Here is a 17,103-nt window from a genome sequence, read left to right as displayed (position 1 = left end):
ATGATGTCCTTTGAAGCACAGCAGTTTTCCGTTGTATTTCAATGGAATACGAGTCACCTTTGTTCACCTTTGTTGCTCATGCTTTTGGTGTTAGGTCTAGAAATATTTCTGCTACAGTTGAGGTCAGGAGTAATCACTATTTTTTTTTCCTTTCTGACAGTTTCAGCTCTGGCACTTGGCTCCTTGGTTCATTTAAGTTCATTTTTGTGTCCGATGTTAAATAATTGTCCACTTCCATATTTTTGGCATGTGGATATGCAGCTGTGGCAGTACCATTGGAGGAAACATTATTCTTTCCCCCATCAGATAATCAGAAGTCACCCCTGTCAAAAATAAGGTGCCCATAAATGCTTCACTTATTTCTGAATTTTCAATTCAGTTTCATTAATGTATCTATTCATTGTTGCATCAGCACCACACTGCTTTGATTGGTAAATTTTGAAATTGTATAATTTGAATCCTAGCATTTTGTGCTTCTTTTTAAAGATCATTTTGATTATTCTGGGTCCCTTGAAACTTATTATGTATTTTAGAATCACCTTGCCAATCTCTATGAAGAAGTCAGCTGGAACTCCAATGAGGATACTGTTGAAACCGTGTAGCAGTTGGGCAGATAGACATTGTGGCTCAGTGGCTACATTCCCCCCAGTGCAGTGCTGGTAAGAGTTCCAGCTGCCCCACTTCCAGTCCAGCTTCCTGCAGATACAACATGAGGATGGTGGATAACTCAAGTTCAACAAGTGGAGAATGGATATCCTGGCCATCTCCAAGGAATAGCCAGTTCCAGGCTCCTCACTTTGGCCAGACCAAGCCCTGTCTTCCTGTCAGTTGCAGATAGTTGGGTAATAAACCAGTAGACAAAAGAACTCTCTTTTCCTCTCTCTCTCTCTCTCTTTCTCTCAGAGGATAAAAGTGATACTTTTTTAAAGATAAATTTGATTCAAAGAATTTTTAAAAACACACTACAAATTTGAGTAACATACAAGTGTGTTGTTTCCCCTTTTGTGGTGTTACTATTACACATATTGCATCTCCAAATACACATACTAATTCTCCAAATTCAATAATACACTGTTATAATGACTTTTTCATCTGTAGTCATTTCCTTAACCCAACACAGTTCTGCATCCACCCACTTCCTTTGTGCTGTTATTGCTAATTCTAGGAAGGTCCTTCTAAAAATGCTGGCAGAAAATGATATTAGAAGGGAAGTTTAATGTGCAAGACATTTTTGAAATCCATGGATTTCATAACATGCATTTTTTCCAATGCTTTCTGAAGACCTCTCATATTATACATTTATTACTTTAGACATTTTCCATCCAACATTACATAAAATACACGGTAGTTTATACAACTGAGTTTTTAAATTAAGAGAAGGAAGAAAAGGATGCAGGTGTACTGTATTTTTGTAATCAGATAGCTACCTTACCAATATTTTTGTTTTGGTTTGGTTTGGTTTTTGCAAGGGGCGAGTATGCATTCAGATTGTCACTTTAGCCCTTCGAGCTTCTCCAGGCTTTCCTGTAAAGAGCACCTGCCAACAACACATCTGTCAGTTTGACTTGGGAAGTCAGCTTGGGACATTTTTGGATCCACTAGGTTTCTTCTGTGAAGTGACACATCAGTTGTGTTGGAGCTCTATTGGAACTAAGCAGCCCGCAGCCCACAGTTCTTGTTTTCTGCTTGGTTTTGACCCTCAGCCTTTTTCTGCGAATCTCCTTGTGTTTATGCCACGTGCATCTACCCAGCCTTCTGAATGTGCAGGCTTTTGATTTTCAATCATTGTGGAAGTTTTCAATGATGATCCCTTGTTTTTTCCTCTTCCTTTCCCTCGTCTCCTTCCAGCACTCTTGTCTCACATATGCTCATTTTTTTTAAAGATGTATTTTTTTATTGGAAAGTTAGATATACAGAGAGGAGGAGAGACAGACACGAAGATCTTCCATCCACTGATTTTCTCCCCAAGTGAGCCGCAACAGCTGGAACTGAGCCAATCCGAAGACAGGAGCTGGGAGCTTCTTCCGGGTCTCCCATGCGTGTGCAGGGTCCCAAGGCTTTGGGCTGTCCTCGACTGCTTTCCCAGGCCACAGGCAGGGAGCTGGATAGGAAGCAAGGTTGCCAGGATTAGAACTGGTGACCATATGGGATCCCAGTGCGTGCAAGGCAAGGACTTAACCACTAGGTTACAGTGCCAGGCCCAGCATAGGCTCTTGAAGACTTTCCGCCTTTTTGTCCATACTTTTTTCCTGCCTGTTCTTCAGTTTGGATGGTCTCTACCCATTTATTTCCCAGATCACTTATTCTTCCTCCAGTGAGTTCCAACCAAGTGTTGAACACCTGTAATCGGTTTTTAATATTTCAATTGTCATACTTTTTAATCTCATTTTTTCAGTGGTCATGCTTTTAAATTTTGGCTCCTTTTAAGTTCTGTGCCAATTTGTAAAGGCTAATTGCATCCTTTCTTGATAAATTTGACCTCTGATCTCTCTCACAACATCTGTTGGCTGCTTGTGTTCCCAATATATGTGTCCTACACACTTGTTTCTTTGCATCCCTCCTCAATGTTCATGGGAAACTGGACACTTCAGATAACAGACTGTAAGAACTCTGGGTTCCTGTGGTAGACCTGCAGGATGCTCCGCACTCCCGGCTTCAGCCTGGTCCAGCCCCAGCTGTCCAGCCATTACAGCTATTTCAGGAGACAACCAGCCAATGAAAGACCTCTCTCTCGCTCCTCTTTCAAATTAAATACATAAATATTTTTTAAAGATTTATTTATTTTTATTGGAAAGTTAGATATACAGAGAGGAGGAGAGACAGAGAGGAAGATCTTCCATCCAATGATTCACTCCCCAAGCGGCCGCAACAGCCAGAGCTGAGCCAATCTGAATTCAGGAACTTGGAGCCTTTTCCAGGTCTCCCATGCAGGTGCAAGGTCCCAAGGCTTTGGGCTGTCTTCGATTGCTTTCCCAGGCCACAGGCAGGGAGCTGGATGGGAAGCGGGGCCACTGGAATTAGTACTGGCACCCATGTGGAATCCCAGTGCATGCAAGGCGAGGACTTCAGCTGCTAGGCTACTGTACCGGGCCCTAAATATTTATTTAAAAGAAGCACATTATGGAAAAAAATCATGCACGGATAAGCTTTGGCACCCACACAAACTTATCTTTTATTTCATTTTTCATGAACCTAAAAAAAAAGAAGCTCTTATTTATTTGAAAATCAGAAGCAATAGAGAGAGAGAGATCTTCCATCACTGACTTATTCCCCAAAAGATTACAAAACCAAATTGGACCAAGTTGAAACAGAAAACCAGGAACTCTATCTAGATCTCCCACATGAGTTGCAGGAACTCAAGTACTCAAGTTCTCAAGTACTCAAGTTCGTCCCCAGACGAACCAGCAGGGAGCTGGAGCAGAAGTGGACCAGCTGAGAATGGAACCTGAGCTCCTACAGGATGTCCATGTTGCAGGCAGCGGCTTCATGGGCTATACCACAACACTGGCCCTGGAAACTAGTTCCTACAAGAGAGCTGCTTCTATAAGAAGCATGTGCCCACAGCCCTCTGCTTCCTCTGTATCTGCCATGCCATTGACAGTCCACCAATGTCAGACTATTGGGTCTGTGAATCTTGTACTGTGACCCTCCAAACCATGAACTGGGTTGGAGCTCCTTCCTTCCTCAGTGGCTCCTCTTGAAGCAACAAGAGGCAGACTTATGCATAAGCACTTCTCCCATGTCACCTCCTTTCGGTCCCCACAAGCCCCTAACCTTGGCCCTGGCATCCCATCTTAACATGGGAAGACTAAACCTTAGATTCTAAGTAACCTTTCCCATCTACTCCTGTTGCCACTATAGTAGAGTGCTTTACCTGATTTTCTCCTTCTGACGCGACCTTTCAGTGTTAAGAACTGCCATTCTGCGTTATATCTGTGATATCAGCATCCCATTTCCGGTTCGAGACCCAGCTGCTCCACTTTTGATCCAGCTCCTGGATAAGGCACTAAGGAATACAGTGGAAGATAGTCCAAGTGTTTGGGTCCCTGCCACTCATCTGGGAGACCTAGATGGTGTTTCTCACTCCTGAGTTTTGGCTTGGTCCAGTCCTGGCCATTGCGGTCATCTAGGAAGTAAACCAGCAGAGGGGAGATATGTTTCCTTCTCTCCTTCTTTCCATAACTGTGCTTTTAAAAAGAAAAGAAAATGAAAACTGATTTTTTTTCTCCATCTTCAGTTTTCAGTTCAAAACTGGGACCCAGGAACTATTGAATAAAGTGAAGTGTATCATTAGCTATATACACACAACAAAATGTGGATGGGTGAGAAGACGTGAACATGACACATAGGCCAGGCACCAGTTGGGCTTCTCTCATTCTTAGGGTAGTGTGAGCAGGTAAGGTGGTGCCACCTGAAGGCCTGGCCTCAAGTCACTGTCACCTTGACCTTGCAGTACACCCTGCCTTCATGCAGGGCTCTGTGCTGCCCTTGCCCACACTCACGATGAATCAGAACAGCTCACGGCGTGGCTCTGTGCTCTCCTTGTGGGTTATCGAGAACACAGTGTGAGGAGGAAGTTAAAGCTAGGAGTTGGGCTCACACCTCTCCCAGTCTGTAGACAGCAACAGTTCCCAGGCCTTCCCTAATCAGCACACGTCTGCACAGAAGGCATTGAGCAACCCCCTGGAACATGTCAAAACCAGCTGAGAATTCTTCATCTTTGCATCAACTCCTATCCCCACCTCCTCCCAAAATACACACCAGCTTCTCCTCGTTCTGACATCCACAGCCAGGTCCCTCCCCTCCCAGATCAAAGCCATGAGACATCAGTGAGTTACTCTTGATGTTTATTTTAATGCATCTTAGTCCACACTGTTGGTATAAAATCAGAGAAAGCAAAGCAAAATAATAATAACAATAATAATAAGAATGGTCTGGAGTCTTAGCATCAGAGGGCACCATATGTACATTCTGAGTTGGTGGCCAGTACGAGTCATCGCCAGACAGTCCTAGGAGGCACAGAACATTCTAGACCAGGCCAATCCCAGGATGGGGGGGGAACTCATGGTCCCAGGGGAGGGGTCTAGAAGCTTAGTTCTACTGCTCTGACCTTAAACAGCAATGTGGAAGCAATGGAAGTGTTAGAGTTTCTTCATTACAGGAAGAGCAAGCAGCCTAGCAAGGTACAGAAGTGGTTATAAACCACTTACATTACATGGAATTACTCAGGTCTCCATTCTACCTTTAGGTCATAAAATTGTTAACTGGCTTTCCAGTGAGTCATTTAGATGATTAGTGAGAATAAGGAATGGTAGATACATAGCACCATGTCACAGATTGGTTGTCACCGATTGCCCATTGACACGTGTGACGCACAAGGGCTGGTATCCCACAGCCACGGGCCACGTTCCTGCTCTGGGTTTCTGCTGAATGCACACCCCACCCCAAAACAAAGGGCTTTGGGTCACAGATTTTTGCTTTTGCGGAGTTTTTTTTTTTTCCCCACACTTTGGTTTTTCAGGAGGTGAAGTGGGAGGGAGGTATCTTATCTCAGATAAAGAGGGGGTGCCAAATGAAGTTGTTTGATCTGGGGGGCAAAACACAACCCCTACTTCCTCCCAAAGGAAAAAAAAAATCAAAAACAAAACAAAATACTGAGTTTGATTATACTGTTAAGAGGTCAAGTTCTTTAGCTACTTCTTGAAGGTTCAACATGAGCCTGATGGTCAACATAAAAGCCAAATACTGCTATGTACATACATGTAAAAAGTGTTATAAATAGGTTTTATAAACCATAGATAGTATATACACCTTCGAGGGACAGCCACTGCCGTCCGTTTGGTTTTTGGCTGGAGTTGGGGCTATGGGGGCTAGCTCTCTCATCCTTGTCTCGGGTTCTGGGTCCCTGGCCTGCCTTTTATACGCTCAGAGCCTCCGACGCACACTGGGAGTGGGTCAGGGCGCCTCATTCGCGTTTCCGCAAAATCACGTAGACCACGCCACTGAGCAGGGCCAGTGGGAAGGCCACCCAGGCCAGGATGTAGGAGAAGCCATACGAGTAGTCCGAGTTGACATGCCATTCCGTGTGCCGCACCGTGTAGATGGCCGCCGCGCTCATCACACATAGACCTGCCGGGGACAGAGAGGGAACACCGGGTGAGCCGAGGACCATGCCTCCCCCTCAACGCCCTCACCTCCCCGCAACACTGTGGGAGAAAGTATAGTTCTAACTTGGCAGGCATCTACTGCCAGGGGTGGAATGGAGAGGAACCAACAACGGACAGCTGGAGGCGTAGGAAGAAGGAGCTCTCGTCCACTGGCCACCTGCGCTTCACAGTCACTGCCTACCCAGAGACCCTTGCAGGTTTCTGCCCCCTATGTCTCCATCTTTAGCCGTCCCCCAATCCCCAAGTCACTCAAAGGCAGCTTCTGGAAACACTCCCCAGGAACCAGCTCTAAGTGACACAGGCAGGAACTACGTAAAAGAGAAATCACACTTCACCAGGCCTGGATTTGTGCTGTGTGGCAGCTCAGTGTAGACAGTCGGGCTGCCCCTTAAGATGTGGAGTCGCCTACAGACCCTGCTGCACAGACAGAGGAATGCACGGAAGTGAGGAAGCTGTAGGAGGAAGGGGGTAACAGGTGCACAACCACACCTCAGGATGCGGGCTGAAGACCAGCAGGTGCACAGGTAGGCCCAGTCGCCCCTCCAGTCCAACCACCAGGGATGTGGCAGGGAGCAGAAGGACCAATGCATGCAGCCAAACTCATGCCCTTGTGACAGTCAGCGTCCCCTGGCAGGGAGGCTTGTGGTGATGTCAGAACCCCAGCGAGGAGCTGCACAAAGCCTGGTCTGTTCCCTCTTGAATGCAGGGCCTTTGAGAAGCCCTGAGGGACTCTATTATGAATCCAGCACACCGTGTGGGCCTTGTGTGGTTCCAGCGCTCCCCACAGCTGGCTCCACCTACACCTAACCTCGCTGCTATTCGGGCAGCCATTTGACAGGACACTGCAACTTTGTTTGGACAAAAGGCAGAAGTGGGAATATGTGCACTTGGGCCAGCCAGATAGGAATGGCCCTCATGCAACTGAGGAGGAGAAACGCCCACTCCCAGGGCCCCTGGCGAGAACACCACACAATGGCCGAGGGGAGGGATCAGCCCCAGGACCTGCTCTGGCCTACACAAAATCCAGGAGACAGTAACACTGTTTAGGTCACAAGCATGACTGTAAAACTGAACACTTTCTTTGCTTTTGGGGATTCTCATTATCTCATGCCCCTCTCTAAGAAAAATCACAGAGCCCAACACTGGGGTACCTGTGATGCAAATACCCCATGTAAGAACAGAGGTTCAAATCTCGGCTGTTCCACTTCTCAGCCAGCTGCTTGCCAATGCACCTGGGAAAGCAGCAGAGGATGGCCAAAGTGCTTTGGCACCTACCCACATGGGAGATTCTGATAAAGTTCTTGGCTTGGGCCCGGCTCAGTTTTGGCTGTTGCAGCCATTTGGGAACTGGATCAGTGGATAGGCAATCTCTGTCTCTCCTTTTCAATCTGTTATTTGAAATACTCAGTGGCAGAGAGAGCAGGGAAAAGAGAAAAAGAAAAAGACTTTCCATCTGTTGGTTCATTATCCCAAGTGGATGCAATGGCCACGCCTGAGCCAGCCTAAAGCCAGGAGCCAGGAGCTTCATCTGAGCCTCTTGAAAGAGTGCCAGGTGTCCAAGCACTTGGGTAATTTTCACTGCCTTTTCCAGGCCATTATCAAGGAGTGGGATTGGCAGTAGAGAAGTTGGGACACGAACAGGCACCTATATGGGATGCTGACATCACAGGCAGTGGTTTAACCCCCCTCAATGTCAGTCCCAGAGAGAAATCTTGGAGTTGTATCTTGGGCTCTGTCCGACTCACAGAAAATAAAAGAAAAAAAAAAGTAAGCTTGGTCACAGAAGGGAGCAAGGTGTTAACAACAGGCTTAAAAGAGCAAGACAGTGCTTACTGTATGGACACAGCTCCCAAGGGAGGGTGACTGACCAGTGCAGTGTGTAAACGCCCTGGCAGCCACATGGAAATCAGCCCTTGCCCTGATCTCATAGGCAAAGAGAAAACATCAGGTTCTTCACTTGAACCCAAGGGACTGGGAGAGGCAGGATATACCAGTGTGGTATCTAACTCGGTGGCTGCAGCACCATGACTTTGAGTCTCATCAGACTCTTAGAAATGAGGGTCTTGAGAGCTTAACTGTAATGAGCAATAAGTTCAGCTCCCACCATGGAAATAGGATTTTGAGCTGGTCAGCAGGTGAGGAGAGCAGAGGTGAGCCAAGAAGGGCCAAGGGCTCATGCTAGACACGACCAGCAGGTCACAGCCACAGTCTCTGTGACAAGGCTCCTGGCCCCAGAGGCCAGACAGTTGGCTGAAGGCTGGGAAGGGGGAAGCCAAGGTGTGTAAAGAAGGAGGCTGTGGTGGGTAATCTCAGCAGAAGAGGTCCAGGAGCTGGGGGTTTGTTTTAAGATTACTCTGGCTACAATGTCAGAAAAGACTTAGGCAGCTGATCCTAAGGACAAGGCAGCTGATCCTAAGGCTACAGGGATAGTGGGGTCAGGGGAGGGGGAGGAAGTTTTCCCATGGCTGCCATGGGAAAAGTGGGTACAAGGGCAAAGAGATGGGCAGGGGAATCATGGAAGATGCCACATGATGCCACAGGTCTTGGGGACAGACCAGGGATGATGTGACAGTTAGGCATCACAGGACTGGGTGCACAGGGACAGGGATGTCTAGGAAGATAAAGGGACTATATTTCAAGCAGTCAACGCTACAGAAGAGTAGAAGCTTCCAGCAAATCAAAGGCTTCACAATGCACCTTGTAAAAGCACTCTCCTTGGAGAGAGCCCGGGGTGGGAGCCACAGTGAAGCTGGCTGCAATGTGGGATGTCCAGCGAGACCCCAGGGCTGCTGGGTGGTGTCTGTTTGAAGGGGGAGTGTGTGGGTCTCGCTCCCATCTCATCTTCAAGGGTGATGAGACAGGAAGAAGCAGGACGTGTGGGACTTCTGAAAGCGCTGTGCCTCCCTGTGTTTCAGGTGTGGTTTCCGTCCACTGGGAATCCCTGTCCAGAAAGTTCCATCTAGCATCCCTGGGGGGTGACGTGGGCGTGGAGAGTTTCCAAGCTAGTCATCTTTGAATCTGTGAACAGGGAGGGCTGCTCTGCATTCCTGAATTTCCTCCTAAATTCTTTTGGTCTTATCTGGTTACACTGATTCATCTACAACAAATCAACCAGTGGAACTCACTCAGGTGTGTCCTTCTACAACCATTTCTGTAATTCCCCATCATGGCAACTACACATCTGACCTGAGTTTAGTTCTGGAAAAAGAAGCCAGTTACTGAATGAGCCAACAGAGAGCTATTCAGGGTTTCCTGGGTGTACCCTACGTGGAGCCAGTTGCTGGATGCAAGGGCTGAAATGCATCAAGATCTGTCTTTCTAGGTCTGTAGCCATCAGAAATTCTTGAAAAGTTTCCATCTTGTGTAGCCCAACCCAGCAGAGTGAAAGCTGGGGTAATTATAAGCTAGGAATAGAGTCCTATGGGTTCTGAAAAGAATGACTCCAAACTCCAGTAGCAGATCCAGGCTATTTCTTCCCCACAAGGTGGCCTAGGAGAATCCAGAGCCTGTGACCAGGACTGGCTGTTTATGGGGAAATATTCTAGAAGATCTCACAGCAGCATCAGGCACAGAGGGATGGGACAGTGGTTCCCAGGCCCACATGCAATCAGCATCACTGAGGGATGCATCTTAAACAGGATGCTGGAGGGATGAGGCTCAAGCAGCCCTCACTCTCGTAATTTCAAGTCCTCTAGTTGAGTCTGATGTATAAATGGGTTCAAAGTGGACAGAACAAGAGGAAGGCGCCCTCAGGAAGTGGCCCTCCTTTGAAGCATATCATCTAGGAGAGACCAGTACCCTCACGTGGAAGACTTGTGGCTTATCATGGACTGGAAAGAGAAGCATGTGGTGAACCAGGGAGGCCCCTGACCACACACAGAGGGGAGGGAGCATGGCTCCCAAGCCTGCACTTAGCCACAGCACCCCCAGACCCTTGCACCCAGCCTTCCTGCAAGCTTCTCGTGACCCCTACAAACCACATCTGGGTCCTCCACAACGAACCAGTGCAGAAGTAACCCAGACTGTAGCAGTCACTCGGGAGACCCAGGCGAGACTCCAGTGGTTTCCACTGAAGCTGCTTCAGAGCCTGGAAGAGACATTTGCCCTCCACACAGCCAACTCTTAGTAACAGTAGCTTCTGCTTCCACACTCTCCAACGGGGCATCTCCCTCTCTTCTTTCCTTTCTTTCCTTCTTTCCAGTTGTCTCTATTTTCTTCTTTGCAGTCAAACTGTCACTTCTTGGGTTTCCTCCAGGCCTTACTGCCAATAATCAGAACCCAGTTTTCTCTCTGATCAAACAGTTGGGCCAAGTTTCTTCTAGAGTGGTCACATGCTGAAGGAATCAAGAAATCTCAAGTGGAATCCTTAACCCACTTAGGTCTTAGAGCCACAGCTATGATGTTCTAGATATCTGAAGTCCCCAAGGAGACTAGTTTCTGGATCATTTCAACAACTGGAAGAAGAACATTCTTAGAGCTGGTCGATGACCATAGCTGCTTTTAACTTAACATGTCTAATTCAAGATCACTTCCTATTCGAATACTTATGGCTAAACAGATAACAGACAATCAGGTTTAGGTAGATAAGCAGCAAGATCAGAAGGGAATGAGGAAGAGAAAAAAAGAACAGACCATGTGCTTTTAAATGTAGAGGTTCCTCTTGAAGAGTGCTAAAATATCGGATTGAGTTCAGAGGAGAAACAAAAGAATGAAGTGAGTGTGGATTTGTAAATACACCTATGGAGAGGATTGAGTCCTCAAGAGTGTTGGGCCACTGACATACAGAGCACTGTCACATGTCCAATCCAGCGGCTCTTGGCTCTGGACTTTGAGTGTTGACCCAAAATGATACTGCTAAAAAGACACTGTTACAGAATCTTGGAAGAATGACGAGGAAGAAGCTGCTTATTCAGGGAACAATCCTTCAAGTGCCTTCACTTCTCAGTCCAATACTTGGCTTGACCAGTTCCACTTCAGATGTTCTTGGAAACAGGGAATTGCCGGTGCATGAACTTGGGCCACCTTCGGAGTCTGCCACTATGGCTGCACACGGCTTCTCACCATTGTGCCTGCAAAATCAGGCAGCTGGCAGTCTGCACATCAAGGACAGCTAATGAAGCAATATGGTGTATCTCGATTGTAGCTTCCTTCCTGATGACATGTATAGGGGTGTGGGGAGCTTCCTGGCAGGGCCTCCAATTCATGCAGAAGCAGACAGTCTCCAAGTTCTAACATGAATACATGCATGCATGCACACACACCAACATTCACACTTTAGGCAAAGCATCCAGCAGGCAGACTCCTGACTTCCTGTCATGTTCTTCGGCTACAGGCAATAAGTCTGTAGCCGTGGTAGGCCCCTAGCTTGCTTATGGGCTTCAGCACCCAGAACTTACCAGCAAGGATTTGGAAGACTCCAGTGATGTAAAAGCGGCCGCCCTTGGTGAGGGTGAAGAGCTGGCAGAAGAACAGGAACAGGGAGAGGACGCTGAAGATGACGGACAGGATCATGGTGGCCTGGACAGACTGCAGCCATTCTGCGGGGAGAGACACTTGGTTAGGGAAGTCCCCACCACAGTCCAAAGGACTTGGCCCCAAAGCATGTGGGGGCCTGGTAGACGGTGAACCCATGCAATCTCCTTTTGCACCCTCTCACTTCATTCTTGGTTTAATGATGTCTTTTGAAAGGAACATAGTTCTACACATGGAAAACACATCTAGCTGTAGACATTTCAGCCAAGGGCTCTGAAATTCTACCACTCTGGGTTCAACTCCAGTTGGATTCTCTTCCCAAAGGTGTTAGCTCCATAGAGACAGGTGATTCTCAATTTACAACGATGGGACTTGGGATTGGTTGACTTCACAAGGGCAGGAAAGGAATACTGGAACTGTAACTCATGGTTTGAATTTGTGACCATGTACTCTGTGTAGCAGGGCTGGGAAGCACAGTAGGTTAGACAGACCACAGTATTTTCCACATATGATATTTTCAACTTGTTTTGGGCTGGTCAACCCTACCATCATGCTAACAATTGTGCATGTTAAAGAAGACCTGAGCCCACCCATCGCCTTCCTTTTGATAGGTTTATGGGACCTCTTAAGAATAGTTGAAAACTGTAGTTCACAATATCATCACCCCCCAGCGGATATGCAGAGATGGTGGGGAAGGATGTTGGGAGTCAAAACTGGCTTTGTTAGAAAGCTGGAAGGAAACATTGATGGCACCACATACACCTTATGAAGACATACGGTTGTTTCAGGCGAGCTCTGCCTCTCTCTCCTGCTCAGGGCCATCAGCCTCTGCTTGGTAGACATCATCAGATAAGATCCGGGTTGCTGAGCTCTTAGTCTTAGACAAATTCTCCATGTTCAACTGAAACACCCACAGTGGCTCCAGCTCAGCCTCTACTGTGATCCCAAGAAGGAAGGAAAGGAGGAAGATGGGGAAATGACTTGAATTCAACAGCACACAGAGAGGCCCTCAGTATCCACCTGCAAGAGCAGCATCTGTGTTTACCCACCATGTTTTTGGACCTTAGCCTTTCTTCCAAGTGCCACAAAGTTACTAGCGCAGGCACTGGATAAGCTACAGGGTTGCAGTCCACTCAGTTCAGTAACCAGCCAATGTGTGAAGGCATTTTGATAATCTTTTATTTGAGAGAAAGAGAGATTAGAGAGAGAGAGTGAGAGCTTGGTAGAGAGAGGAAGAAAGAGAGAGAGAGAAAATGCCCACAACGACTGGGACAGAAGGGCTGGGGTGAAGGCAGGAGCCTGGAACTTAATACATGTTTTCCACAAGGGTGTAAAGGCATAGATTCCCTGAGCCATCAATCAGTGTTGCATTCCAGGGTCTGCATTAGCAGAAGTTGGTATCAGGAGTTACAGCAGATATGGAACCCAGGCATTCAATGTGGGACCTAAGGCTCTTAACCATCATCTTAATCACGGGACTGACAACCCACCCCCATGCAATGGTTTTAGAAGGCACGTATCAGAGCATAATATGCTGCTAAAATCCATGAGATCTGGATGGTTTGTGATTAACATCTGAAGACGATAACTGTATTGAGTTTCAAGCAGTTTAAGAGTGCTGAACAGGGGCCTGGCACAAAGGCTCAATGGCTAAATCCTCACTTTGCAAGCACCAAGATTCCACAAGGGCGCTGGTTCATGTTCTGGCTGCTTTACTGCCCATCCAGTTCCCTGCTTATGGTCTAGAAAAGCAGAGAAGGATGGCCCATGGCCTTGGGACCCTGCACCCTCATAGGTGACTCAGAAGAAACTCCTAGCTCCTGACTTTGGACTGAATCAGCTCAGCTCCAGCCATTGCTGCCATTTACGGAGTGAACCAGTGGATGGAAGATCTTTCTATATCTCCTTCTCTCTGTATATCTGCCTTTCCAATAAAAATAAATACAGCTTTTTAAAAAGAAGATAGTTTAAAACAATGGGGTGGGGGGTTACTGAACAGGTTAACTGTTACTAGCCCATGGTACAAGACTTTTCCAGAAACTAGAAGCATTTTAAAGGTGGAAGAAACCTGAGGAAGGCTGGCTCCTCTGCTCTGAAAAAGATTTCCAGAGATGCTTGGAGGAGACCAAGCAACACAGCCATATCTCAGAGGTACCCAGTGGCAGACCAATTCACTTTCCACTATCTCACAACAAGTGCTTCTTTATTTCTTATCTTCACTTTCAATTTAAGTAAGAAACCAATGCTTTATATTCAAATAAACTTGTTTGAGAATTAAAAACAAAAAAAGAAAGATGCTTAACAGGCTGTGAGGCACCCTGATTTCATTTTCAGACAGATTTCATCAAATCTGTCTTTATCTACCATAGTGGCTCTTCCAGAGGAACACTGTTCAATGATACTAATACTGACATATTATATATATATTGCCTGTTGAGTGCACACCAGCAGGAGGTAACGTTGGGTAGATGACAACACATGTTTCCTTCCCCAGCTCCAGGATCTTTGCCCTCTTCTCCACTCCCACGGTCACTAGCAAGAGAAGCTAGTCTCAAATGTCACAGGTGGAAAGAAACTGAACATTTCTATTCATTGACTATGAATCGGAACAGTTCCAGAGAGTGAATGACACCCCTAAATCCTTCCAGAAACTCCCTTTATCCATCACGTGAACCAGAGTCCCAACCCAGTTAAAATGGGGTTATTTGGATGTCAAGATGTTTCTCAAATCAGATCAGGAGAGTCAAGAGATACTCCTCAAACAGAAGGCACTAGGAGACCAAGAAGGTTGGATTCAGTGAGCATTGGTTAAACACCTGCTGTTTGGAGCTCAGTCTTCTGGTTGGCTCTGAGGAAGGGGAAGGAATGATTTCCAACCCTAAACAGAATCAGAGACACACACATGAAGACAGTGAGTGTGTCCAGCTGTGCGCTGGTAATTCCAATGCTGTGGCAGGGACCAAGTCACTCACTGTCACATACAGAATCTCACATGGATTAGATAAAACTGTATTTTCATGAAATAGATCCTTCTGAAACAAAACAGCATTGAAAAAATTCTGAAAAGAACCCCCAAGCAAATATGAGTAAACAGAAAACAGTTAAATTGTGATCACAGTTTAAAAGTTTAGATTAAAAGAAGGAAAGTAGCGAAAGATAAAACATTTAATTTGCTTGATCTTTCAAGATACTTGATCGATGATGACTGAAGAAGAAAGAAATGAGGAAAATAAACCTTTACGCACATAATAACATGGCCTTGAAAAAGTATAAAACAAAGAGCAAAGTGTGAGAGGACATCGATAAAGCCACGATTGTTAGTTTCCTCCCAAGAAAGATAAATCAGGCACACCAAAAGTAAGAAAGAATGTAGGTTATTTGCAGAACAGGACAATACATTAGTCTAACAGGTATATAGGAAATCTGTGTCCAAATCACAATCTACAAATTATTTTCAAATATACAGGTGCACGAGACAGTCTTAGAAATTGCCTATGTAAAAAAGGAAGGAAGGAAGGAAGGAAGGAAGGAAGGAAGGAAGGAAGGAAGGAAGGAAGGAGGGAAGGAAGGAAGGAAGGAAGGAAACTGACTATGTAGTAAGCAACAACCAAAATGCCTCAAGTTGTGAAGGAAGTAGAAATGATACAAGCATAATATACAACTAAATACAATTAACTTACAAACAATAAGCTGAAGCAGAGGACATCAAACCTTAATAAATCCATAACCTCACACACATACACAAAAAAGCCAGTATTCCAAACAGTCCCTTGGATAAGAAGAGATGAAAAGTAGAAGCTTCTTCAACAACGGGTGACATGGAGAACTCTGCAGCCACAGAGGTCTTCTCAGGAAAATGCATACCTTTACATGCCTTCACTGTGGAAATGCTAAAAAAGGAATGAACTCAACTTGCAACTCAAGAATCTAGAAAAACAATGAAATAAACACAAAACTAACTGGTTTATGGAGATAATAGCACGGATTACTGAGGCCAAAATCTGACAAAATAATTTAAATATCTGGGTTTTTGAAAAGAAAAAATTCCATAACATAGATGACTTCTATTCAATCACATCAAAGAAGTGCTACAGAAATAGAGACATAGCATACTCCTGAGTTCCTGAGTAGAAATGTTCAAAACTAGGTTGGGGGTTCAGTTGGCTAATCCTGCAAGCACTAGCAGCCCATATGGGCACCTGTTCTGGTCCCAACTGCTCCACTTCCCATCCAGCTCCCTGCTTATGGCCTAGAAAAGTAGTGGACAATGTTACCAGAGCCTTGAGTCCCTGCACTTGCATGGGAGACCTAGAAGAAGCTCCTGACTCCTGGCTTTAGACCAGCTCAGCTCCAACCATTGTGACAATTTGGGGAGTGAACCAGTGAATGAAAGATTTTTCTCTCTCCTTCTGTCTGTAAATCTGTCTTTCCAGCAAAAAAAAAAAATCTCTTCTTTTGAAAAGAATTGCTTAAAACTATAAGGGTACAAAGACAAATTCCATGCTATTCTAATCAGCCATCAAATGGAACTTGAGAAAAATTACTCCAAAATTCACTGATACAACAATAAGCTAGAAAAAGAAAACTGAACCAAATACAATCGAGTAATAAGAGTAAAAACATAATCAAAGAAAATGTAAACAATATAGACAAAGCCAATGAAAAGATGTCACCTATTAGATGTCAAACACATACCTATGTTGAACTTATTATATTATATGCTATGTACTACATATACACTACATTTATTAAATGCATAACTAAAATTATATATTTGCAATGTGTTAATTTATAAAAATATATTTATAGATATTAAAAGCTTATTTTTATATTACAAAGATTTAGCAATTCCCACATGTGATATTTTTCATAAAAGAGAAACAATAGGACAGAACTAAGATTCTGGAAATCAACATATAAACATAGACAGCATATACACTTGTAAAATACTCCAGGTAAGTGATGTTGGTTATTCACGCAATGAAAAATAAGATCAGATATCTAGCTCACAAAATTAGATTCCAGAGAGACTAAGCACCTAAAAGTAAAATTAAAAGCCATTTAGACATATGATTTGCAAAGGACAAGTATGAATAGCCAATAAAGAAACTTCAAAATGCTCAGCCTCACCAGTAATATAGGAAATGTGAGTTAAATCTATGAGCAACGGAGGTCAAGTCTCATTCATCAAATGGTCAAAAAACAAAAGCAGCAGAGTCAATGTGTGATAGGCAGGTGCCTACACATATCACAAGAACGGTAACGATGACATCATCATCTTCTGTCGCTCACATTTGGGGAGACATAACTACATTTTTCCACGCCTCTAACACAATGACTGGGCAATTTAATCACTCTAAGCTGAATAGACCTGAACATAAAACTCAAAGACAAATGACTCAGAATGCTCGTTTTAGTAACAGTCCCTCTGATGGGGACTATTTCGCATACATAAAAAAGTGCA

General features: G+C 45.2%; 1 protein-coding gene across 2 annotated transcripts in view; it reads right to left on the bottom strand.

Moving 5' to 3' along the window:
• Nucleotides 1–4,830: 4,830 nt before the first annotated feature.
• PMP22 (peripheral myelin protein 22) overlaps nt 4,831–17,103 on the bottom strand; it is a 29,780-nt gene continuing 17,507 nt past the window's right edge. For both annotated transcript variants that reach the window (XM_058676009.1, XM_004594724.3), the window contains exons 4-5: nt 11,564–11,704; nt 4,831–6,129 (exon numbers count right to left, since the gene is read on the bottom strand). In XM_058676009.1, the coding sequence (XP_058531992.1) occupies nt 5,966–6,129; nt 11,564–11,704 (305 nt within the window). In that variant the 3' untranslated portion in view covers nt 4,831–5,965. The remainder of the gene's footprint in view (nt 6,130–11,563; nt 11,705–17,103) is intronic.

The sequence above is a fragment of the Ochotona princeps genome, chromosome 17, assembly GCF_030435755.1.
Source record: "Ochotona princeps isolate mOchPri1 chromosome 17, mOchPri1.hap1, whole genome shotgun sequence".
NCBI classification, from domain to species: domain Eukaryota; kingdom Metazoa; phylum Chordata; class Mammalia; order Lagomorpha; family Ochotonidae; genus Ochotona; species Ochotona princeps.
This window is presented reverse-complemented; position numbering and strand designations above follow the sequence as displayed.